The 25,159-nt window shown below is 34.6% G+C and overlaps 2 protein-coding genes across 5 annotated transcripts in view; one reads left to right on the forward strand and one right to left on the reverse strand.

Moving 5' to 3' along the window:
* On the forward strand, nt 1-19,865 carry LOC129269575 (intraflagellar transport protein 70A-like). Of its 4 annotated transcripts, none has more exons than XR_010294954.1 (16): nt 1-210; nt 3,072-3,137; nt 4,014-4,223; nt 4,946-5,002; nt 5,516-5,651; nt 7,593-7,697; nt 8,292-8,420; nt 8,976-9,025; nt 9,899-10,051; nt 10,951-11,213; nt 11,871-12,078; nt 13,211-13,282; nt 14,464-14,646; nt 15,260-15,389; nt 16,071-16,514; nt 16,783-17,774. XR_010294954.1 is itself a non-coding variant. In XM_054907088.2 (15 exons), exons 1-15 carry the CDS (start codon nt 157-159, stop codon nt 16,193-16,195), a joined length of 1,941 nt encoding a protein of 646 aa, XP_054763063.2. In that variant the 5' UTR covers nt 1-156; the 3' UTR covers nt 16,196-19,865. The 4 variants fall into 4 exon arrangements, 2 of the variants coding, with proteins under 2 accessions (XP_054763063.2, XP_063962057.1); XR_010294953.1 differs by having other exon boundaries at nt 40-210; nt 5,516-5,663; XM_054907088.2 differs by having other exon boundaries at nt 16,071-19,865.
* LOC135155766 (uncharacterized) overlaps nt 17,665-25,159 on the reverse strand; it is an 18,403-nt gene continuing 10,908 nt past the window's right edge. The window contains exons 7-10 of the mRNA XM_064105988.1: nt 24,706-24,759; nt 23,921-23,974; nt 23,324-23,408; nt 17,665-20,034 (exon numbers count right to left, since the gene is read on the reverse strand). Coding sequence (XP_063962058.1) covers nt 19,698-20,034; nt 23,324-23,408; nt 23,921-23,974; nt 24,706-24,759 — 530 coding nt within the window. The 3' untranslated portion in view covers nt 17,665-19,697. The remainder of the gene's footprint in view (nt 20,035-23,323; nt 23,409-23,920; nt 23,975-24,705; nt 24,760-25,159) is intronic.

Here is a 25,159-nt window from a genome sequence, read left to right on the forward strand (position 1 = left end):
CTTTTACGTGTGACGCATGCGCAGTTCATAAATTCCTCTATCTTCGTCGTCGTCTTGGTGAATTGAAAGACGCGTTTACCGTGCAACGTCTGCTATCGAATTTTGTCGTTTCTTTCATTTTACAAGGGAAAATAACATTGCGCATTCTGTGTGAAGATGGCAGCACAAAACATAAAAGATGGAGAGTATACAGCAACAGTATATACGATGGTAAGAACTGCAAATGTGTAGTCTGGACTCTGGAGTGGAGAGCACGACAGCTGACTTCGGCCGCTGGCCGCTGCCCCGGGTCGAAGGCATTGAGCGCAGCTCGGGCACCGCTGCATTAGCCGCGCTCAAGTCAAGTCAATGATCATGCGCATACTGATGATACTGCTGTTGATGATGATTGATGCTTCGTTAGATCTAATCGTAGTCTGAAATTGAACAATTTCTTTGACAATGGCTGGTGATGTGTCATTGTGTGTGTGTGTGTATTTATTAATTGACGGCATTATCGTGGTCAATGTCAAAGACATGACTAAAATTAGGGCCTAACTTTAACGTTAGTCCATTCACTGCCGTTTAACGTTAGGTTTATTCGTCAACGACAACGGCGGTGACTTCTTTCAACTCCCGTTGACTTTGTACACAACGAGCGCATACACAAAAGAAGAGAGGTGAAAAATTTCACGATAAGGTCGATTAAGACATGTCATAGGATGGGGGGTCGGGTGTCTGGGCCGGACACTTTATATTTTTGAAGCCTTCTTTTTTGTCTATGGATTACACTACTATTAATATGAATTCAATATTTGTAGCCATCTTCTATTTTGTTCTTTATAATATTTCCTAACATTTTGTACTAAAAATTGCTCAAACTTCGCATGTAAATTTGTCCAAATGACTTTCTAAAATTGATCGTCCGGACACACAACCCGTCCGGACACACAACAACTGGGTAGGGGAGACCGGGGTTAGTTGGAACATTTTTGACAAAAATGGCTGTAAAATCCAAATAGATTTTATTCGAGAAACAATCAATATATCAGCTTGAAGCATATATCTAAGGGCTTCAAATGTACCCCATAAAATTTTTTACTCTATTATGGTTACTGAAAAAATCCACCTTGAACAAGACCATCGCAAACGTTCCAACTTACCCCAATACGGGGTAAGTTGGAACATGGTATGGGGTAAGTTGGAACACTGCATGGTCAATTAAGAATTATACTAAAACTACTTAAAACTGTAATATTACATGGTTTTAGCCTATTTGCTTTATTTTATTCAAGTTCAAAATATTTAAGTGTGGATTCATTGAACTTTATGTTTTCTATTATACAGCCACTCACGCAAGCAGACTGTGTAGTAGAATTCCACATATTTGGGTGCGTTTGATTTTACATGCAATTAATTGTATATGTCAGCAATTTCATGTACTTCTGCATCAAATTTATAAGACAAAAATTAATTGTTTATACTTTTTTCATTAATTATGCAAATAAGCATATGAAATTTGCCCTTTAACTCTATTTATTAAGCTAGTAGAATGCTAATTTTTGGTTAGAGTATCATTTTTCACATTTATAACAAATATCCACAAAAAATTGAAAAAAATATAATTATTATTTTATGTTTTTTGTTTTTTCGAACCTTTGTTTTTTCTGATGAACTTTGTCGGGACTCTTTTCCGATCATAAATAGCATAAAATGAATCTATTTGAACCAACAAAAGTAAAAGAATAATCATACATTTATGACTTTTGGTTGAAAAACACAATTTGCATTGACATTGTACATGGAATCACGTTTTTTAAACAATTTTGGGTCCGAACATGCACATACAAAATGTTGCGTAATTTCAAAATCGCACTCACGGGCATCGCAAATTTGGTCTCAAATGATGCGCAAGACTTGAAAGTAAAAAGTCAGCGAGCAGTGTAGTCAAAACATTTCGTGCAACGGCGTAGTGACAATTTTCTCGGGGGGGGTGCTCAAATTGACCCCCCCAGTTTGATAAGGGTTAATATTGCATCAGGGGCCTACAATAGGCCTTAAATGCACACTCAGACCTAACTGATAAACAAAACAAGCATGGTATACAATACATGTTCAGAAGAGTGTGAAATACTTTATATATTTTTTTCTCATATCCAATGTTTTTATTCATAATTATGTTTGGGGTAAGTTGGAACATGTTCCAACTAGCCCCTTCAATTTTGTTCCAACTAACCCCGGAGGCCCATTTGACGTTTATAAGCTTACAGCTCAAAAAAGGGACTTCACCATGGCATATTAATAACCTCATTTTGTAGCTTGGTATAAGTGTCTATTATACCCCTAAACTGGCCAACTTGATCTATAAACTTCTCTGAGATAATCAAACATTTCTGAAAGAGAAAAAAATTACTCAGAAGGTCAAAAAACAAAAATTCCTTTCTAACTTCACCAGGCTTGTTGCACATGTGTTGTCTGTAATATGGTGGATGGCTGTTGATAATGACAATAAATTGAGGGCAGTATTGCAGAAATTTATTTAAAGACGTTAAAGAAAATTACAATGTTTCAACTTACCCCATGTTCCAACAAACCCCGGTCTCCCCTATACATAACTCTAGTGTTAGCCCTACGTTTCTAGAAATTCTACTTGAATTTCTAGACTCTGTATTAATGTCAATGTGCGCGTAGACCCTAATAGATCCACTCAAGGGTTCATAACATGCTGCCGCTCACGGAAAAATCAAGCCATAGAAGTTGTGTGTTGTGGACGCCAGAAGTGGCGTCGCAGCACGTGAGACGCAGAAACACACTAATTAAAAATCCACTGCGAAACGCGTTTCTGTGTGTGAGGTAGTACTATACTATAGTAGGTAACGTTAATAGTTTTGTGTACTAACCTTGCACTAATGTGAGTGGACAAGATGATAAGGTCTAACATGAGAGTAAAAAGTTAGAGTACCTAGGTAGAACAACAAAATGTAGAAAGCTCGTAGTCTTATTTTGTCATTAAAAAACACAGTTGGACCATGGTCTAAGTAAAACCCAACTTTAGAACTTTGGTCGATATGTTTTGATTGATATCTTTTCAGATCAAAGAAGGGAAGTATATAGATGCTATCCACATCCTCTCTCAGGAATTACAGAATCATCCAAGGGTAAGAATAAGATTCTATCCTCTTATTTTTCTTCCTCCTTTTTCATCTTTCACTTATATTCTATTCCCTTTTCTCTTTCTTTTTATGTTCACTTTTCATCTTTTTGCTTTTCAATTTTCTTCTCCATTCATCTTCTCTTTAATTTTCTTTTAAAATATTTTTTTTCCTTTTGTCCATTCCTGTTCCTTTTTCTTATTCTTTTACCTTTCCTCTGCCTCTTACTTTCCTAGTTCCTTTCCATTTTTCTTTGTCTCTTCCCCTTTCCCTTTTTATCCTTTAGAAATTCCCCTTTTGTTTGTTCCTCCTACCTCCCCCCTCCCCATCTCAAGAGGTTTGTTCAGTTTGATATTTATGCCCAAGGTCCAAGTAACTAATAATTATTAATTCCAATCATCTCACCTAGAATACATTACAATGTAGTTATTATAAATATATTATCAGTAGGGAATAATGTTGCTTAACAAAATTCATTTGATTCACATTTTTCTTTTGTTATAAAATAAAAGCTTTCCAGGGGCCACAGAATCGGTTTGGGAGGGGGCGGGGGGCTGACCATGCAAAAATCACAATCATCAATCATATGGTCAATTTTTAGTTTTTATACACGGATTTGATAAATAAAGGGGGCTTCTCCCCTCCTGGTTGTTTTCGCGGCCTCTTTATGTGTATTTTTTTTTTCTTTACATAGGACAGCATGAAAATATGGAGCAAATTGCTATGCAATATCAGGAAAATTATTCCTTGATCAGTACAAAGGACAATCAATTTTACTTTTTGGTTCAAATAGTATTTACTGACATAACTTTGCCTCGACTCTTATAAGAAAATGAAAAAACTATGACACTTATCATCAATTTTTTCTTCCTTCGTTTGCAGTCCCGTGCAGCTCTGTCTTTGCTGGGCTATTGCTATTTTCATGTCCAAGACTATGCCAATGCAGCTGAATGCTATGAGCAGCTGAGTCAGTTTTTCCCAGAGGTTGATAACTACCGGCTGTACTACGCCCAGGCCCTCTATCATGCCTGTGCCTATCCGGAGGCCATGAAGGCCACGTTTCAAGTGGAAAACCAGGAGTACCAGCCTAAGGTGAATTTAGGGACTAACTGGGTGTTGCAAAAAAACGTGCAATTGATTGCAAGAAATGTGCAATTGATCACAAGTCAAGTTTAGGTCCCATAATCAGTTGAGAGTAAAGCATTTCATTGCAAATTTTAAATGAATTGATAGTCTGTTTCTTGCATGCATAAACAAGTATAAATTGATTTGATTTAGTTAAGATTTATATCTCAATTGTAATTACCCCTGTTTTTATTTATGGTGTAACTATTGATAGCCACGCGTGACTTTACTCTCAGACAGTGCATGGTGGATTTATCAGTGTTATTTTTCTAAAAACTAGGCCTGAAAATATTAGAATAAATGGATTATTGAGAAAGCTTACCATTAATAAGAAATAGAGCATCACTTTATTTTCTAATTGAGTATTTTAGGAACAGGAACTAAATATAACTGGATACATATATAGCAAGGTTTTGACAAATGACTAGACATGCATTAAACCATTCATGGTATTGAATTGGAAGTTTAAGATATGTTGCAGGTCCATATTCTCTGTGTTATATGCAACCTACTCATCAGCTAATTGTTACAATCAAGTTTTATTTTATTTTAGAGCGACAGAAAATGTGATAATATCCTCTTTTTGTATTACTTTTTAAATTGATTCCTCTTTTTTTTATAGTAAATTTGTGTTTTTGTTATTTATATTTTCAACTTGGATTGTACATTTATTCCTTTGATTTAACCAGATCACCAAGCTACAAGCTGCTATAAAGTATGGAGAAGAAGATCTGCCGGGAGCTAAGGTATATACCTAGTTCATGATAACTTAAATGAAGCAATGGTAACACTTTCAATATGAGTTTTTACAAAATCCACTAAAATGTTCACCCAAGTGTATGCATGTATGGATAAAAATGTGCCCTGAAGGATTCTGGAAGACATTGTGATATTGCTGAGAAATTAGCAAAATAACATAGCATTCCAGCCAGATTTCAGTTCTTTTCCAATGAATAATGCACTCACTAACTTTCGCACAAGTGTAGGTCATGATAACAATGGCAATGTACAATGTAGTATCTTTTCCTATATAGCCAAAGATAAACTAGGTCTCTGATGGGCGACACCAGCAGAAAATCATTTGAAAATTTAATCAAAATCTCATTCTAAATGCTACCATATATTACATTATTTAAATTCCATTCCAGTACATGTATATTATATTTGCTGATACCATTTGTTGAGATATTTTAAAGTTATACAGGTAGCTGTGGTAAACATTTATGTTCAAATGCATTTTGTTTTCTTTATGACATCAGAGTCTTGTTGAGCAGTGTCCTAGCGATGACCCCGACACAGAGGTTAACCTTGGTTGTCTACTCTTCAAAGAAGGTCGCTATGAGCAAGCATGTCAGAAGTTTACTGCAGCCATGCAGATACTTGGTTATAGAGCTGGTGAGTCAATTGGTCTAGATGCTTTACAAGCAGTTGATCTATTTTCAGTTAGTCTTATACTACATGGGCTAAACCCATTTGGTCTACTATTAATATTGTCTCATTGTCATTTGGTCTACACTTCACTTTTTTTGTCTAATACCCACTGGGATTCCACTTTACAGACTGAAGTCTGAATGAAGTCTGAATTAAGACTTCTACATATTTTTTGCCATAGAAAACAATCTTTCCATGCAGCAAAGAGATTATTATACTGTAGATGATTTTCAGACTTTTTAATCCATTATAAGTGGCATCCTTGCTCATATTGTAATTCAACTTTAGTCTTATGCCCAAATGTTTTAATTTCCACTTCTACTAATTACTTTTTTTTTCTTCAAATGATGATTTGATTCATATACATTTGTGTAACCATATACATGTAGAATAAAATGTATTAGACCAAGTGGATATGAGACAAAATTGTTAATGTGCTAAACGGTGATATTTAATGTCTATGATAATCATGAAATGGAGAGGTTGCACCAGAATTGCAGGATTTTGGAGAATATTTGCTTTTCTCAGTTGTAAATGTATCATGTATCTTTTTCAAGCAAAAAAAATATTTGTTCATGTCCATGTAAAAATCTGTGAAACTGCGAGATTTTTGGTATTATCCTACATGTATGTTTCGATAAGATTAGTTTTGTTTTTATTAAGTGTTTAATCTTTAACTTCTTTCATTTTCATTTGGATAGAGTGTATTGGTAAGTTCGTTAATGACTTAAAACTTCTTTGCATCCTTCTCATTATACACTTGGTAGTAACTTGAGTGGATCATTTAACAGGGGTCTGTTTCACAAAGACATCACCATGATAACAGGGCTCAGCAGCCAATCAGAATGATGGCTAGTCTGTAGTCACCATAGTGGCAAAGTTACATTATCATAAGTTCTTTGTGAAAGTTGCCCCTGATGTGGCTACGTACTTGTTTCTCTATCTGGGAATACTTTTTTCCTTCTTTGATTTATAAAGGAATTTAGTGTGATTGGTGAATTGATTCTGCAGTTATTTTGATTAACAAATTACAGGGACGTCACCAACATGAAATAGCTTGGACTTGCCAAACTCTGATTGTATTGAGATTGCACTAAGATTGCATAGAGATGCACTGAGGAAATCTTCATGTGATGGTGCTAGTTAAGGTCAAAGGTCATATGAGGTCATACGTTACCATTTATCTGAATGATATTCTTATTTATCCCCAATAAGAATAAGATGTGATTTAAGAAGGTATCAAAGTAAAGGAGTCTGGATCTGTATTTCTTAAAGTGGAGGAGACATATGGCTAATACACCTGTGTACCTTGCTTTACACATGTATACATGAATATGCAAAAAATGGTTCATTATCGATGGTTTGCTGACCTCTTGACCTTTTTAAAGTGTGACCTTTCTTGATGCTATCAAAAGCTGTTTTCATATATGTTTATTACATCCCATGACTATCAATGACATTCAGTGGCTATTTTTACAAGTGAATGTAACTTCTAAAAGTATTTTGATTATTAACTAAACTTCATGAAACAGCCAACAGAGGTGATTCAGCTTTGAATCAAGTATGTGTACTTGTACAACCAGTAAATAATGCACTGTTATAACAGTGTCCATGTACATGTAAGTAAGTACATTAGAGAAATTATCCATAATTTTGTTCTTTTATAAAATTGCTGCCAAACCATCATTAATTTGTTTCTCAATTTTTTATATATCTTATTTGAATCAATTTGTTTTCATAACTGGTCAGATTACTATTATTATTATTGTAATGGGGGGGGGGGGATAATCTTGAAATGAAAATCATCACTACTTATACTTTTCTGGTGCCATTGGCTTTGCCCCTGTGAATATACATGTATGGATATAATGACAAATTTTTCCCTTTTTCTTTCTTGATAACCAGATTTGGCATACAATATTGCCCTGTGTTACTACAGTATGAAGCAGTATGCTCCAGCCCTCCGTAACATTGCAGAGATCATTGAACGCGGTATACGAGAACATCCAGGTGAGGGGTCATAATTTTTTTTCCTTTCAGAAAGTAATGAGATAATTGTGTAAGTCCTGTTTTGTACATTACTAATCTCATGTTACTGGGTAATTCCATAAAATGATCAATCTCTTTGTACATCTGACCCCCATTTTTCTCAAGTTTTAATTCACTTCATAAACTGACCAATTCATGGTCATTTGAGAGCAATACAGACTGTCAAAAGAACCAGAAATCTGAACCAGAAATTTTCATGAAGGTTCTACATATAGGGGGTGTGACATTCATGTTTTATGGAATTGCCCTACAGTATGAGTGATAGTCTTGATGTTTATACCTGAGTGGGAAATTCTATCCAATAATCAGCGATTTCATTCCTTTATATTTCTGACCCCTTCTTCCTCCATTCCTATTTCCTTCCATTTAGGTTTCCTCAGGAGCTTTTTATAAGCAGCCTTATTGATATGTTTAAAATATTCACTTTGAATTTTTTGTATTCCTTGGTTCTTTATTCCATCTATCTGAACATGATAATGAGACAATATGAAAATTCATATTCAGTAAGTCGACACACACCCTTCAATGAAATGTTTGATTTGTTGATTTGTACAGAGTTGAGTGTGGGAATGACCACTGAAGGTATTGATGTACGTAGTGTTGGCAACACCCTGGTACTACACGAGACCGCTCTCATAGAAGCTTTCAATCTCAAGGCTGCTATTGAGTACCAACTTAAGAACCGTGAGTATACTTATCAGACTATTTATTTGAAAGGCTCTGTTACATATTGTTGTGTAACATCTGCATATTGACAGTGAGCTGCAAAGTGCATGTCTTAAGTATTCACATCCACAAGTATAATACAGCCTGCTGAAAAACACGTTTTAAAAAGTCAAATAATCATACTAGTGCTGAGTCATAACATTTAAATGCTGTTCAAACGAATGTAAAAATCAGAGACGTTTTCCTAGTATTTTGACAACCATTTACCTAGGGGGAAAAAAACTCCTTGAAGTGATGCTGAAATTTCACATTTTACATCTTTTATGTTCAAGAAATGGCAATTTATTTTCCATATTTGCGTGAGATTGTTTTTATTTAGTTGGAAACTACTCCAAAAATGAAGAATGTTCACCTCTTTCTGTACGCTGAAAGATTGTTCTATGTTACACTCGGTACATATTGGAATCCCACATGATGACTTTCATGATGACAATAAGAATAATAAAGTGATCAATGATCGTTTTCAGTTGATGTTAGACTCTTGTTTTTAATGATTTATTGCTTCATTTACAGTGGATGCATCCCAAGAAGCACTGACAGATATGCCACCGAGAGCAGAAGAGGTATTCATATCACTCTTTAAAGTTATTGAAACCCAGTTGATATTGTTCAATCTATAGATTGTTTCATGCAGCAAATAGTAGGTGATTTTCAGTGACTAATTTTCTTCTTAGCCAATCAGATGCATGGATTTCCGTAGCTTATAACAATTGTCAGTAAAAGTCACCGACTATTAAGCTTCATGAAATGCTCCCCAGATGACTAGTAGTGTGTCTTAACAATCCATTTTTGGCACGTCACATGGATGCTGAGATCTGTTTTTTAAAAACTACTCTTCGCTATCTCCTGTAATGAATTAGAGCTCACTGGGTTTATCTTGCAACCTTGAAGGTATATTCTAAATCAATTTTCCATGATTATTTTGGAGTTTTTTATGTTTATTTGGCTCTAAGGGGGTTTGACTTCTAAGAATAGGGTTCTGGTAATAAGGCCACCCTGGAAGAGATCGCTTCAGTAGAGTACACTGTCTCCCTTCAGTTTAAACATGACATGTGATTGTGCAAGTGGCTTGTCTGAGCGCACACCATTTAGCAGTGAGAACAAGCTGTTAGTTTCTAATTGAGTATATCACAAGACTCTGGAGCTCATTCACATGTACGTCTTCTGATCTTAACAAATGCCGTAATCTGCAAGATGGATAAAGTGTACGTTGTCTGAAATTCATCCAATTTTATTCAGGCTGGGAATCAAATTGAACTCTTCATCTAACCTGAATTATATTTCTTTCTTTTCCTGTTTGCCATTTACATTTTATTCATTAAAATGGTCATTAAAAAGGAAAATACCTGCAAATAATGCCTAAATCTACTTACTTCCAAGATAAACACCAAGTTGATCCAATATGTATTGTATTATTATTTTTTCCCTCATAACAGGAGCTTGACCCTGTAACCTTACACAACCAGGCCCTCATGAACATGGAAGCTCAACCAACACAAGGATTTGAAAAACTTCAATTCCTTCTTCAGCAAAACCCATTCCCACCAGAGACATTCGGCAACTTGCTTCTTCTTTATGTGAAGTATGAGGTAAATAAATTCTTTCATGTTTTTTTTCATAATTTATTATCTGATGGATGAAATTTGCTAAAAGCGCTGACAAGTAATTTAAACTTTGCTCTACACTCGATGACACGACATATTGTATGCTTTGCGTCATTTGCTCCTGTCTTAATATCTCAGAGGGCATAGGGTTAGAGTTAGGATTGTAATAGAATTAGTAATAATGTAAAGATACGTATTAGGGTTTATTTAGGTTTGGAGAATTGGTTTTATGTTTGGCATAATGTTCAGATTTTCTATCGCAGCAATTGTCATGTAACCTTACACTATCCATACTTGTCAAAAAAGTGAAATGTTATGAGATGTATCGTACACAAAATGCACAAAGTGATGATTCTATATCTTGTGACTCAATGATTGAACACAGAATTTTAAACAACAGTTGCAGTAAACTGTTGTAGATTGATATGGTGGCTTGTGGAATATAAATAAATTTCTTACTTCAAGGCTTTTATATACCACACACACGCACTATTTATTTATTGTGAATTAATTTTACTGATAATTCCACCTAATGTAAAAACTATTGACCTTAATAGGCAATTATGATATATACAAACTCTTTTCATATAGAGATAACTACTGCATATAAAATGCAATCAAAGATGTTTTAGAAATACGTGTTGAAAGTCAACAGTAATTTTTTTAAACCATGAAAAGAACAAAAGAGTTGTACATTTCAGAATCCATTTTTACCACATTTCATTAAATAAAATGACAGAAATAAAAGGATGTGTTTGTAATTCCTCGCATCTATTGTTAGAATTGATTGATTAAGTGATGTATTTATAGGCACTGTATAAAAGCATGCTATCATTACTGTAACTATATATTGTTATTTTTCTTGACTTTCTCCATTCATGCAGTACTATGACCTGGCTGCTGATGTACTAGCCGAGAATGCTCATCTGACCTTCAAATACCTCACTCAATACCTCTATGATTTCCTGGACGCTGTCATCACCATGCAAACATCCAAGGAAGAGGCGTATCGCAAGCTAGACGAGATGGCAACGAAACACACCGAACAGCTGCGTAAGCTCACCAAACAGGTTCAGGAATCTCGCCAGGTGAGGGACGATGATTCCGTCAAGAAGACTGTCATAGAGTATGATGAAGGGTTGGAGAGGTAGGTGGATTTTCAATGCGTTTTCTAGCTTGATAGTGATCATGGTAACACTGTACTTTGCAATTCATGGGACACCAAAGATGAAAATTGAATTAAAAAAGACAAGTAATTTTTTTAATGAATTTGAAAACAATTAAAATTTGTTTAACTTTGATTGCTCTTACCTCCATTCATCTAAAGGCAAATTAAGGATAGTGATAGGTTTTATACATTTATTTAGTTTGGTTTAATCTGCATTTTCTCCACAGAGCAATTGAGTGTCATAGATTTGTATATTTCATGTAACATACATTGTCCCTCATTGGATATTTTTGAATTCTTGAAAAGTGTTTCACTTTGGTGTTCGGTTCCAGTTGGAACCCTCCAGATCTCTTGAAAAAATATTTCACTTTGGTAGTCGGTGGCGATTGGAACCTTTCGTCACTCAAACTTTCCAACCGTCACTCAAGCAATCGCACACCTGCCTGTCTGTTACAGATTTCCCCACTGAAAAGACACTGATGAAAAAGTAATTTCCCATGTTTAGTCCTAAAAACCAACCAGACTGATTTCCCCCGAACCCTTTTGCAAGGTGTTAGGCAATAGAATTTGCACCATTAAAAAGTGCTTGGTGACGACCCTACTCAAGAACCAAACTATTTCCTCTCTTCCTGTCAGATACATCCCAGTTCTAATGCAGCAAGCGAAGATCTACTGGGATATGGAGAACTATACTCAGGTGGAGAAGATCTTCCGCAAGTCTGTGGAGTTCTGCAACGAGCACGAGATCTGGAAGCTCAATGTCTCCCATGTACTCTTCATGCAAGGCAAGTACAAGGAGGCCATTGGATTCTATGAGCCAATCGTCAAGAAGAACTACGACAATGTGAGTATTTATCAGTACACCATGTGTAAAGTCCAGGAGGGACTGAGATAAAAGTGGATAGAAATAGAGGTGAAATGGAAAGGTGAGAAAGTAGAGGTTTGGAAGTAGAGTATTCTTTTCGAAATGAGTGTAGTCCTTAAAAGGACTAAACCAGAAGGAGTGGAAAGCTTACTAGTAGGCAGGGTGAGAGGCTTGAGTAGATGAGAGAAGGCTGGCTTGAGTCTGTGAATGAAGTAATAGCAGTAGCATGAGAGTATTGTTTTGTGAGACCTTTTTTTCCATGAATGGACCTTGAACATCGAACAGTGCAAAGATTTCCATTTCCGGGCCCTGTCTCATAATTTATGACATCAGTATTAAGTTTTAAGAATTCAATGACAGCTTTGCTCCTAGCTATTCAAATTGCAGCAGTCAAACAACACTATCTCATTTCATTTCATTTAACTTACATTAAAAACCATACAGATAAATTACAGAAAATCACAAACTTACAAATACAAAAGTGTTACATGTACATATAAAAGAAGTGAACATACATGTTCATAGTTACAGCATAATTAAGTTACACTGGTAAAGTAACTTGCCATTCATGTATGGCCCGGATATTGTTTGGCTTTTGTGGTTTTTTATCATGATGTAGAAAGAAAAATCAATAATATACAAATGTTCATTTCTTAGAACTATTTTAGGGGGTTTGACATTCAAAGAAGGGGGATATTTATTGAGCAACCAGAGGTATGATTCAATAAGTGAAATTGAAAATGGAATGTTCTTTGTATGGGCAACGTTTTGTAATGCATCTATCAGAATGTACAAACAGTGTTACTCCAAAGTTAGTGAACCCCACCAGAAAATGAACATCTTTAAAGTTCTGCCATGTTTGAGATATTTCATGATGAAGACCTGTGATTAAATATTACATTCGATAAAGTTTGTTTCTCTGAACTCACTAAACATTGCAGTGTTGTTGACTACATTCAACACTCGGCATGAAGGAATTGTCTTTTGTGGTGGGATTCACTAACTTTTGAGCACAACTGTACATATGGTTTATTTTTATATACAATGATATTCTTATTTTTTAAATTATTTTGTCTGTCACTGATATGTGCATTTCCTTTCAATATTTTAGATACTGAGTGTGAGTGCAATTGTTCTCGCCAACATCTGCGTCTCCTACATCATGAACACAACAAATGAAGAGGTTAGTTTTAACAATTATGATGGTGTTGCAGGAAACTCATGATCAATTGCAAGTCAATTAGGGGTTCTCAAACCTATCATATCTTGAAACAAATTGCAAATTTGTGATTGATTGCTCATCTGCATTTTTCAACAAGAAGTTTAAACTGATTTGCTGCAGTTATTAATCTCTCAATTGTAAAATTCCAACAGAAATTTACAATTGATTGGAAACAGTTTCTTGCAGCATCCTCAGTGTAAATCTGTTGCTTTTCTCAGATAATTGATTTTTACTACTAATGGTGCACACAAAAATGATTATGAAGAAACAGCCCTGTAACACTTGGATGGTTTGTAATCAATTGCATAATGACACTTGCCATTCAAGATTGCTGTTGCATCAATATGTTGTTTATCATATTCACCTTGAACCAATCAGAGTTGTTGTTTGCAATTGAATGCAGATCTTTATGTCACTGGAGTATGGTTCTCAAAACTGCTTTAATGTAACCCTAACTCAGCAAGACTATTAAATCAAAATGCTCTCTCTATTCAAGGAATAGTCAAGCAAAATTTTGGTTCTCCTATCATCCCACATGTCATTTATTTGTTATACATACATTGTATTTGTTATTGCCTTATGAGCAAATCTTCCTCTCTGTTGCAGAGGGGGTTGCATTTAATAAACTCTTAACAATCAAATCTTATCTGCAAATGTGTTATTGATTGCAAAATGAAATACTAATGAGCATACTTTCTGTTGACTATGTGAAATACATTGGATTTTGTTAAGGGTTTCCTGGTAGTAATTTGAATGAACATTTTTATCCATAAAATTTTTGGTAAAATGAGAGCTACTTCAACCACAAAATTGTATCTCTTTCTTTCTAAAACAGAATTGATATATCTGTACTAGTGTATAGTAAACCCTGCAATATCCTGATTTTCAGCAACTGCCTTCCCATGTGTCCCGCTTACTTGGGTTAGGGATGCCACTATTCAGACTCAAGTCTGAATTCAGAATGTTTAGACTTATTTTCAGTCATAGAAAACACATTTTGTGTATGAAATTGCTAAATTCCAGTTCATTTTCAGAATTAAAAGAAAATCAATTCTAAATGGCATCCCTGTTGGGTTTTCGTGGTTGGCAGGTATGATGAAAAAGAAACTGACAATTACACCCTTTTGCTGACTCTCTTACAGGCTGAAGAGCTGATGAGGAAGATAGAGAAAGAGGAAGAGCAGATAGCTTATGATGAACCTGATAAGAAGATCTACCATCTTTGTATCGTAAACCTTGTGATAGGAACCCTGTACTGTGCCAAGGGAAACTATGAGTTTGGCATCTCAAGGGTTATGAAGAGCTTGGAACCTTACCAGAAGAAGGTACGGAAGCAAGAAATCTTTGAGACAGTCAAAACTCTATCGATAGAGGCCACCCAAGGAAATTGGCAACTATTGATAGGTGGCCTCTAAAGACAAGTTCTTTAACACATATTCCTTTCAAATAGGAGACATTTTTGTTGTCACTAAAACCCCCATTCCACAGAGAACAAGACCGCTGAAAGACCTTTGAAAGACCATGAATCTTGGTCTCCGTTCTGTGGTATGGGGGCCTAAAGAAAGGTTTTCTCTAAAGAGATGCAGCTACTATGATAGGTTTGATTTTTTTGGTTTTTAGAGCTCTAGTTGGTCCACAACCACAGCTTGGCTGTGGCATGTGACATTTACTCATTGAAAATGTCTGAAACATAAACAATTATGATTTAAATATGTCTTGGTATAAAAATTGGTGTAAGTTTGAATCCACATTGACCGACTATTTCAGGAACAGCTATCGGATCAAGCTTGTACTTGTTAAATAATTTCATCAAATCTTGAGAGGCCAAAAATGTGCTGAGGTCTGACACCAAATCATTTCCCTTTTTTTGTCGTGGTGAAATTATAAGAAGCCACATGAAAAGTATTCTCCTAGTGATATATTCTTCTTTCTTTTCAGTTGGGTACAGACACCTGGTTCTATGCCAAGCGTTGTTTCCTGAGTCTCCTAGAGAACATGGCCAAGCATATGATCATGTTGAGGGATGCTGTCATTGAGGAATGCATTCACTTCCTGGAACACTGTGAAGGTAAGAACATTCCCTTTCCCAAAATAAATAAATCAGAATTGGGTTTTGTTCATGAAGGCATAATTGCAAAATTTATCTTATTGGGTCATGAAAGTTTGTAATTATTTAGGAGTTAAGTGTAATATCTTTCTGATCTGACATTGGTAGAAGCAAATTTTTTACTGCGCCAAGTTCATTTAATTTTGTTTAACCCCGCCAACAAAGATTGAAGGGGGTATATAAGAATCCGCATCTGGTCGGTTACAAATCTTGCAGGTTGAACTACCTCCTTAGTTTTTAATCAATTCTCGGGAAATTTGGCTCACACATTGGTCTTGCGCTAAAGATTTGCCAAACATATTTTTTGCATGTGTCGAAAATCGCGTTGCCATGTTAACAACATATTATATGGTGAAAATTAGGTCTTGCGATTCGAACTACTTCACCAGTTTTCAACAAATTCTCATGCAATTTGGTTCACACATTGAATAGGCCATGTGTTGGGAACTGTGTTGCCATGGTAACAATTACACTTAATGAGTAATTATCATGCGGATTGAATTACTTCTTCATTTTATGGCTCTATCTAATGTATTCTGCATATTCATGAACCAATGCTGAGATTAATCTCTTTATGTTTCGCATTGAAGAATCAAGATTAAATGAAAAAATTCTTGTTTCTTTTATATTTTCATTAACCAGTGTATGGAAGAGATGTAGTGGCAATTGTTGAGCAGCCCCTTGAGGAAGACCCTCTACATGAAGGAAAGAACACGGTCACATATGAGGCAAGGCTTCTCAAACACTTACTTCAAGAGGTCATTTAGATTAGAATGTCAAGGTGGTGTTTCGTAAAGCTATTTATGAAATACGAACGACTTTACACACGACTTTCTTGGGTGCTGAATCAGATTATCGATTGTTTTGATTGCAATCATCTTCAGTTGAAATCCTATCTTCCCAGAATTCAGATCGTTGTCAGCAAACATGTGAATGCAGCAAAATTTACCTGTCAAAGAGCGCAATGCACTCTTCTGGGGCCTGGTGGAACAAATTGAACCTGATATGGGGGATTTCCCTGCTTGTAAAAGAGCGATTTGACTGATTAAGATGACAGAGATTTTATTCTTTGTTGAAATACCAGGGGCCCGTCTTACAAAGAGTTACGATTGATCCGATCAGTCGCAACTATGGAAAGCCAGCAAAGTCAACATATAAAATGCATGTTCAAAAGTTTTTCTAGTTATGAATGTATATCCATAAATTCATTGACTTCTTGACAACTTGGTGTGTTCTCCTTTGTTTACAAAGGACATTTTGCAAATTTCCTGTAGAAATAATTATGACACTGATGGATTTCCATATATTTACGATTAATTGGATCAATCGTAACACTTTGTAAGACGGGGTCCAGGGGAAGCTAGGAATGTCACTGGTTGTTCATGAGATGTTCATGAGTGGTTAAAAGGGGATCAACCTGACCAACATTGTGTATGGTCTCTCATCGACTTGTTTGTTATGGATAGCTACTCTTAAACTGTACCCTTTGAGATAACTATTCATACAGAAAATAAATTATCCTAAAATTTTATCTGTAAAGAGAGGTTTACTGATATTCTTGCATTATACTAACAGCATATAAGGTCAGTAATGTTCACTTAGGTATATTGTACATCTAGTGAATGACTTCTGTTATTATAATTGAGTATATGATTATTGATATAAGATGAACATGATTTTGAAATGTTACCATAAATCACAGGTTTGATGATAAAAGCTCACAGAGGTCTGGCTGATTTTGATATGTATGAAAAAGGTAATTTAAATGTATTATTTTAATTGGACAAACGGCCATTAAAGAAGGAAGTAAAGAATTATTGATATCCAAACATTTAATATTTGGGACTTTTCAATGCATATTCACTAATGGACTGCTATGTTAGTGCATCATATATGTTTTGTGTTTGCAGCGTACATCTATATATTTTGACCAAAATAATTTCCATTGTGAACAATTCAATCATAATCCTGATATTTTTTATAGCAGTTGGAATGTGTTCTATCAAATGGGGTTATTCTTCACTTATTTTGGGGTTAAATTTTAATGAAATTCTTAAAAAGTATGTTAAATGTGTGTAGATGTACTAAATTAGTGATCAGGGTCCTGTAACACAAAGGTTAGCGATTAATCATAAGTTTGATTTTCACGATTAGTTGTACATCAATCGTAGAAACATTTTCACCAATTTTGTAAATTTTGTCTTAGTGGATTAGAAAAATGTAAAACAAAAGAAAAGAATGTTCTTAATCCATTTATTTTATAGAGCTTTAAAATACACTACCTTGAATCGTTATATTATTGATATATCATGGATATATGGAATAAATATACAAAGCCACAATGCAATACAGATGGTAGCAGTTTCCTTTCAGTTTGTCCGATTCAAGATATGAATAGTTGAAAATACATCTTAAGAAAATTTTAAACAAAATTTAAGTTAATTGATTAATGATATTGTCCATAATTGTGAGGGGGGGGGGTGTAATAGAGAAGGAGAAATAATGGCAGCAGGAGATATAGGGAGGAGAAAACTGGGCAGAAGGGATTATTTAATCATATTATTCAAATAGTAACCAAAACATTTGGGAACATGCAAAATAATATATCATTGTAAGAAGCTCACTGACCTTAATTGTTGATATAAAACGAACATGATAATAATCAAGTTCATTATTAACATAATATTTTTCTGTGTTGCATTCCTCAGTCTATGCAGAATGAATAATACTCGATGCAGTACATGTAGTTTGATTTGATTTGATTTCCACATTTCATTCGCAAAGTACTAGTATAATCAGTTTTTAGCATTTAATAACAATAAACGTAATGAAAATGTAATAAAATAGTTGTACTGTTCTAAGCAAGATATAAATTATACATGGAAAATTTCATCTTAAAAAAATGTTGAAACATGTCTGAAACAATACATATAATATCGTTAATTGAAATGTTGGAGACCGCCATTTTAAGCTTGGAGCCTCTAAAGGAAAGGTGAGAGAAAACCAGACTATATACAGCGCAATGGTTCACTGTTATTACTTCACAATGCTTATGTCGCTATTCTTACATAGATTTAATTTCATTTGAACTTTGCAATATTTTCCATGATAAAAGTTTTAATGTATGTTGCAAAATAATGAGTATGACATTGGCTCTTCTTTTGTCATACATGCATTGCATCACATTTCATTTATGAAAATTGCACTTGTCTACGATTATTGAAATATTTGCAAGCTCAATGCAAAACATCTACTCTGCCAGTCCAAGGCACCCAATAAATTTTACATCTTTCAAATATGTATTCACTCTGAAAACAAATTCGACCCGAAATCGGGTAAAAAGGTAATGTGCATATTTGATGGGTAATGCACCAAGTCCTGTGTAGAATTTTCAAAAGTTGTTCAGATTGTATTCAAGGTTTATACATTTCAAAAACTTACATGTATACAATAATGTTACATATACTGAGGCCAAGGGCTGAAAGGTATGTGTTTACAAATTACATGGGTACATACATAAACAAGATGACAAGAATTAAAAAAAACACTGACATGCATTTTCAACAAAAGGCCGCATCAGTGGCACTATGGAGTTGTCCCCATCCTCATTGCCCTGTGAAGAAGGTCCGGGGGGGGGGGGGTGGATTTCTGGGGGTGAAGCACACCATTAAGATTTGTCAAGGGGGTGTTGCATATGTTATATATACCATATGCAACACCTCTTGGAAATCAGGTTGGTGTAATTCTACTACTACTAATAATTGTATGTAATATGCATGTATATAGCGCCATTTATTTAGAAATGATCTATTCTGAGCGCGCATTGTTAGCTCGAGCTGCCTTTCAACCATTCAATAAATTAATCCTGTCGGGTACCCATTATCACCTCACCTGGGTTGAGTGCAGCACAATGTGGGATAATTTCTTGCTGAAGGAAAACACGCCTCTTCAAAAATCTTTCCCAGGCCCCTGCCTCCGCTTCTACGCTTCTTCTCTTTCACTCTTCCGTTTAAAGTAGCCTATTTTATGGCTTTGCTTGCCTAGTGCATCAAACGTGATCAAGCTAAATAACATTTCGTCAATGTGTGTTTTTATTGGTAACAAAACTTAAAGAGAAAAGAAAGGGGTATCACTGAATTTTTAATGCTGTATCTAATATCTATAAATCAGTCGCCATCAATAATTACGGCCGTGGTCACAGATACCATGGACCTACTACTAGGTTCATGGTGATACAGATAATTTGTCATGTATTTTTCTGAGATTCATTTACTTGGATTTCCCCATCACTTTCCGGGCCCACCTGGAAATACCAGCGTTCCCAGGAAAATTGGCAATCGTGACATTCACATACTTCGACGATTGGTGATTATTAGGCACGTTGTCGTAGCTTTGATCACGTCGATTAGATTCTGGAGTCGGTGTTGAATGAAGTATAATTTCTTCGTACTGATGACTTGACACTGTTACTGCTGTCCTCTCTCGCGTGCTGGGATCGTGATATTCGTGGTGGATACCATCGGGATTTCCCGCTTCTAGATTTGAAGAATTATCAGAATTGCCGGCCATCTCCATCGTATTATTAGCTTTCTTCAACTTATTATTCCTGTTCATATGAATAATAACATAAAAAATAGGGGTGGGCAAGTGACAATTTTTTTCGAAACGGGTGGATTCTATGGTGATTTTGACTGCTGAACACAAAATACGACAACCATTTTTACCTACGATGTTGTTTTATATTGGTTCCCGCCAGTAATTTCGTGAAAAATGGCAGGAAAATATGGCATTTTTTGCCCCCTTTCACATCAAACAAAATGAAAAGGGGTGTGCAATATGTCATTTTATATATTGTCAAGGGTGCTGAGTTCAAATATTAGCATATCTAAGAGAATAGAAGCACTTCATTATAAAAAACTTTTTTTTTAAGGAAAAATCATACAGACTACTTTGAGCCTATAGCATGAACGTAAATGATGATCATTATTTACTTTTATGAATTAAAATTATGCACAAAAGAGCAATGATTTATTTATCTGCAAGCCAGCTACATTATCATCTGATATTGTATTAATAATGCAAAATATTTTTACCTTTTCCTTCTTCAAGCCAAGTAGTAATAAAAATGCCTTATGGAATGAAAAGTTATGTTAGAACACAGCTTTATTACATAAACGTGATATACATGTGCTTAAAGAATTTTTACTTTTAACGTAGACCCAAAGCATATGCTTTTAACTTATCTTTAGAAAGATATTTTTGTTACAGATATTCTCTGTCTTCAGAAGGGGCATCATCTCCCCCTTAAAGGCCATAGATTTAATCCTTCCAGGGTTAAATCCTGGGGAGCGTTTCATCAACATTCTCATCCGACAAGTTGTTTAATAGGGTTCCTAGCCAATAGATTAGTACTTACTTATGAATTTCTGTTGCCATTGTTACGACATGATTCAACCAAATTGTCATCAATTTTGTTACTGACATGTACATGTATATATCAACAAAATCACAGTCTCTATATTTATTCTGAATTAATGTTTCTCATGCTGTTTTTATAATCAACACAATGATGTGCTATCTCGTCATATTCACCTGATAATGATGATAGAACTGCTGGGCATCAATGGAAATGGGTGATCAGGATACGAGACAAAATAATGAATAAGAATGAAGATTTTCATTGTTTTTTATTTTGTTGAGTTTAAGAAGATATAGATATAATGTATGCAGGCTCATATATATAAGAGATTGATTTGCTGCTTTAAAAAAAGAATAATATTGATGCAGTAAAGAGGCAGATGCCCAAAAGTATGTCAGACAATGATCATGACAATGGTTTAGGCTTGATTTTCGTTTTGTTAATCATGGTCAATCTTGGGAAATGTGTAAAGAAGCAAGTATTCAATGATATATGAAATGTAAACCCACTTCAAATGATAAAAACTTCGCAAAAGAATGTTGGAGATGTCTGATATAAACTTTCGTTTACATTCAGTTATGTCCTCAGAATCAGATCCATCTGGCACAAAAAAGTAAGGTTGTGCTTACAAAGGGTTAAAATGTAAATTTGGGTGGCAAAGTTGTTACAAAATGTTTCTGTTTTATTTCAAGTGGCTAGAAAGAGAAATCATGAGAAATGTTCCTCTCGGTCAGTATGTTTTCGCCCTTTTTTCCTTGACACAGCGTGAAAATGAGCATTTCTGCGAGCTTTACAAAAAAATGGACAGTGCTCACTCAAGCGTAACATTCTGTCATTTTTTTTAACTTTCATATGATAGATGAGACCCAAGTCCAAGAATATATGTGAAAAATTATTCCCGTAATTCATAATTTTCAATTCCCAGGACTTTTTCAAAGTGTAAACTTTTTATCGATACGCACTGTAGAATCAGAATTTCTTGCAACTGTTCTTTTGAACACGTTCTAACGAAATAGCACTGAACAAGAAGGAGGAAAATCTATAAGAATCTGATCATTTGGCTCACTGACTATGAAATTTGTTTTTCCTAAATTGTACAACATTAAATATGTACATTAGTCCTCGGATATTTTACATTATTATTCATTTTGTCTCTGAAGCACTGAAAATATCAATATATATACAGCAATTATAGCAATAGTTGCAAGAACTGTATGCGTCTGAGATCCTGCATAGAAAGGATTTTTTTTTTTTGGGGGGAGGGAATATTTATTAAATACAGATTCTTTTAATTCAGACAGTACAACTGATATATTTCCAACTGTCTATCACCCCCCCCCCCCAAAAAAAAAGGGTAGACAAATTACAAGCAGTAGTTGCATGAATATTTGCAGTCCATTTTCAGTCATTTTTTAAAAAAAATACAGAAAATGTTATTTTTCACTGAAAATAGACACTACTAAAGTCCAAACATGTCTGTTTTATCTATAGTTGGACTCAGTGGCCATGAAAACATATATTTAGACATATAACAAACTACAGATGAATGATTAAGGTACTTTTATGTACAAAAAAGTTGGGGGCAAAAAGGAAAAAAAAATGACCCCAAAATGTTGTTTTTCACACAGTCCTCTGGCCGTATCTCGCCCGAAAATTCCACGAACATTAGGTATGGATGTGGGCTTTTTAAAAATCTGACTGACAGGGGTGGATGTCATGGGTTAGTAGAAAGGTGTACAGTTGAATTTTATATTATTTTGTAAGGTGATCACGGTAAAAGAATAGAAAATGAAAGTGCTCTCATGGAAAGGCAAGATATTATCTAATCTATTTGGTATTTTATTATTAATAGGAGAACCATGGGCGGAAATCCCAGGGGGACGCGTCCCCCTACCCAAAATAGTAGGGGGGGACACAATATCAAATGTCCCCCTACTATTTTTGGCCTTTTATGATGGAAAGAAATGCGTCATTCAAAATCGAAATAAAACATGTATTTTGGACGATATGAGCTTTCATTAACCTTTTTTTTTTGGCTTTTCAAATTTCTATTTAGAAATGACTTTACATTTGGGGTGATGTCCTTTTTTTTTGCTTGTCAAATTTATTTTGGTCGAAATGACCTTACACTTGGGGTGATAACCTTTCTTTCTGCTTGTCAGCCCCTGGTCCCCCTACCTTTGGGGAGAGATTTCCGCCCTTGAGGAGAACCGTCCTTTTTCTTTGGGTTACGAGTATAGGACCCTATATTCCAGTATGATTAGAGAGAGCATTTCGGATATGCTCTCTCTAATCATGCAGGGTTAAAATGATTCCTCACCTCGCTTCTCTTGATTTTACACCTACAGACCTTTTCTACTGCATATTAACATTTTTTTGAAATATATTCTTGTCAAGTTATGCTCATTCTTGTGTTCATCATTCTTCTCAATAATTGCTAACATACTTCAAGATACAAAAAGGATAGAAAACTCACTTGATGTGTAGCCTGAATATATACCCAAATAGAGCGACAATTAGCGAAACAATGACAGCAAAAGCGATGCCAATATATGGTAAAACTGAAAAGTAAATCATAAGATATATTGCGCTTGTTACAATAACTTTTCATTTGAAGAAAGTCAATAAATTCGAAGGCACAAAAATTACTCTTAACTAATCTAAGGTCAGTAATATTAGTATTAATGCTATCACAAATACCGTTTTCAATTCCAGACATATTCTAGCCCCGAAACATGCCACCTGTAGTCATGATTCAAACAATTCAATATGATCATAAAAATTACAGAAATTGCACAATAATTTATACTTTCAGGCAGGTTTATCCTCCCGATTTATCATTACTTTGAGAAAAAAATGTGATTATTTTTATCATTATAATTTTCTTATTGGCGGTGGTGAGGGTCTTTTTCTATAGTTTTAATTTGAATACACTATAGAGAGATAAATTATCTACGAGCATTCATTTTAGTGAACAATGTTAAACATTAGAAGAATGAAATCTCCAATAAACATGGGAAATTGATATTTTGTTTGGAGCAAATTTTACGATTGTACCATTTAAATACTTAACAGTTTGGGGAAGGGGATTCCGTAATCCTTGAAAAAGATTCTGATGTCATCACACCTGGAAAATAAATAACAAAAGAGCACATTAATTCACGAAAAAGTTGACTTAAACCGGCTAAAAACCCCTTTAGCAGATAGCGAAAACGAATTCATAACAATACATTGCTCGAGAAAATTGTCATTATAAGCTCTATTACTCATTCCATCTAAATAAAAGAATAATGAGTCATTTTTGCACGTTCAATTTGATCACTTATCTGTTAAATTGTATATCTGTTCAATGAAAAGTATTACTTTTGGGGACTGACATATTTTATGCAATAACTACGTTTCCATTAATTAAGTGAAACCAACAATTCCGGCCTTATGGTTAGTGAGATTTCTTCAAATGTAAAGTTTCTACATTTTATAAATTCATTATGAAGAATATGATTAAAATCACACAAATCTTACCATATATAAATGTATATAAAAATAATGAATAACTAGTATGAATGTAAATAATCACACAACTTGCATTCATGCAACAAATCTGGTTCGGTAAAGATTGAATAAATCATATTTGTTTATAAAATCAAATATTTCATTTGATCTTTAAGTTTTAATCGAGATATCCAACTATCAATTATTAAACATCCCCGAATTCGAATTCGATAAGAAAATTCAACAACATCTATTTTATGATCATCAGAGCATCGGAAAACAATATCTATATGACCCCCTCCCCACACACACACACACCCTCATGTACACCACTAATTACATTTCTTTAAGACAATAATACTCAACTGCTTGGAGTCGAAGGGTTTGGATCAGTTGAAAATGTAACCGAGGTAGACGATTCTATCAACGAGAGAATATAAAATACAATAATAAAAGGATTTTAAAAGAAGCATGTTCTGATTTTTGCATGTTCGATTGTACATAAAATTTGATCAAATAGCTGTAAAATTTATTGTCAATACTATTTTGGACTCAGACATGTTTTATGTAATAATGTTATTAAATGAAACAAACAATCCCTGCCTTTAGGTGAGTGAGATTTCTTTAGAATAGATACACTTTCTATATCTTAAAATAATTACAAACTTGAAATATTACAATAAAATTCACATTATCAAACTATTACAATAATAATTATTAATAAACATTAATTCAATAACAACTATCTTGTGGATGAAACCTTAATTATTACAGCTTCTAAATCAGGTTCCCAAAATATTGAATTATCACATTTTCTCAT

Source organism: Lytechinus pictus, chromosome 10, assembly GCF_037042905.1.
Source record: "Lytechinus pictus isolate F3 Inbred chromosome 10, Lp3.0, whole genome shotgun sequence".
NCBI lineage: Eukaryota > Metazoa > Echinodermata > Echinoidea > Temnopleuroida > Toxopneustidae > Lytechinus > Lytechinus pictus.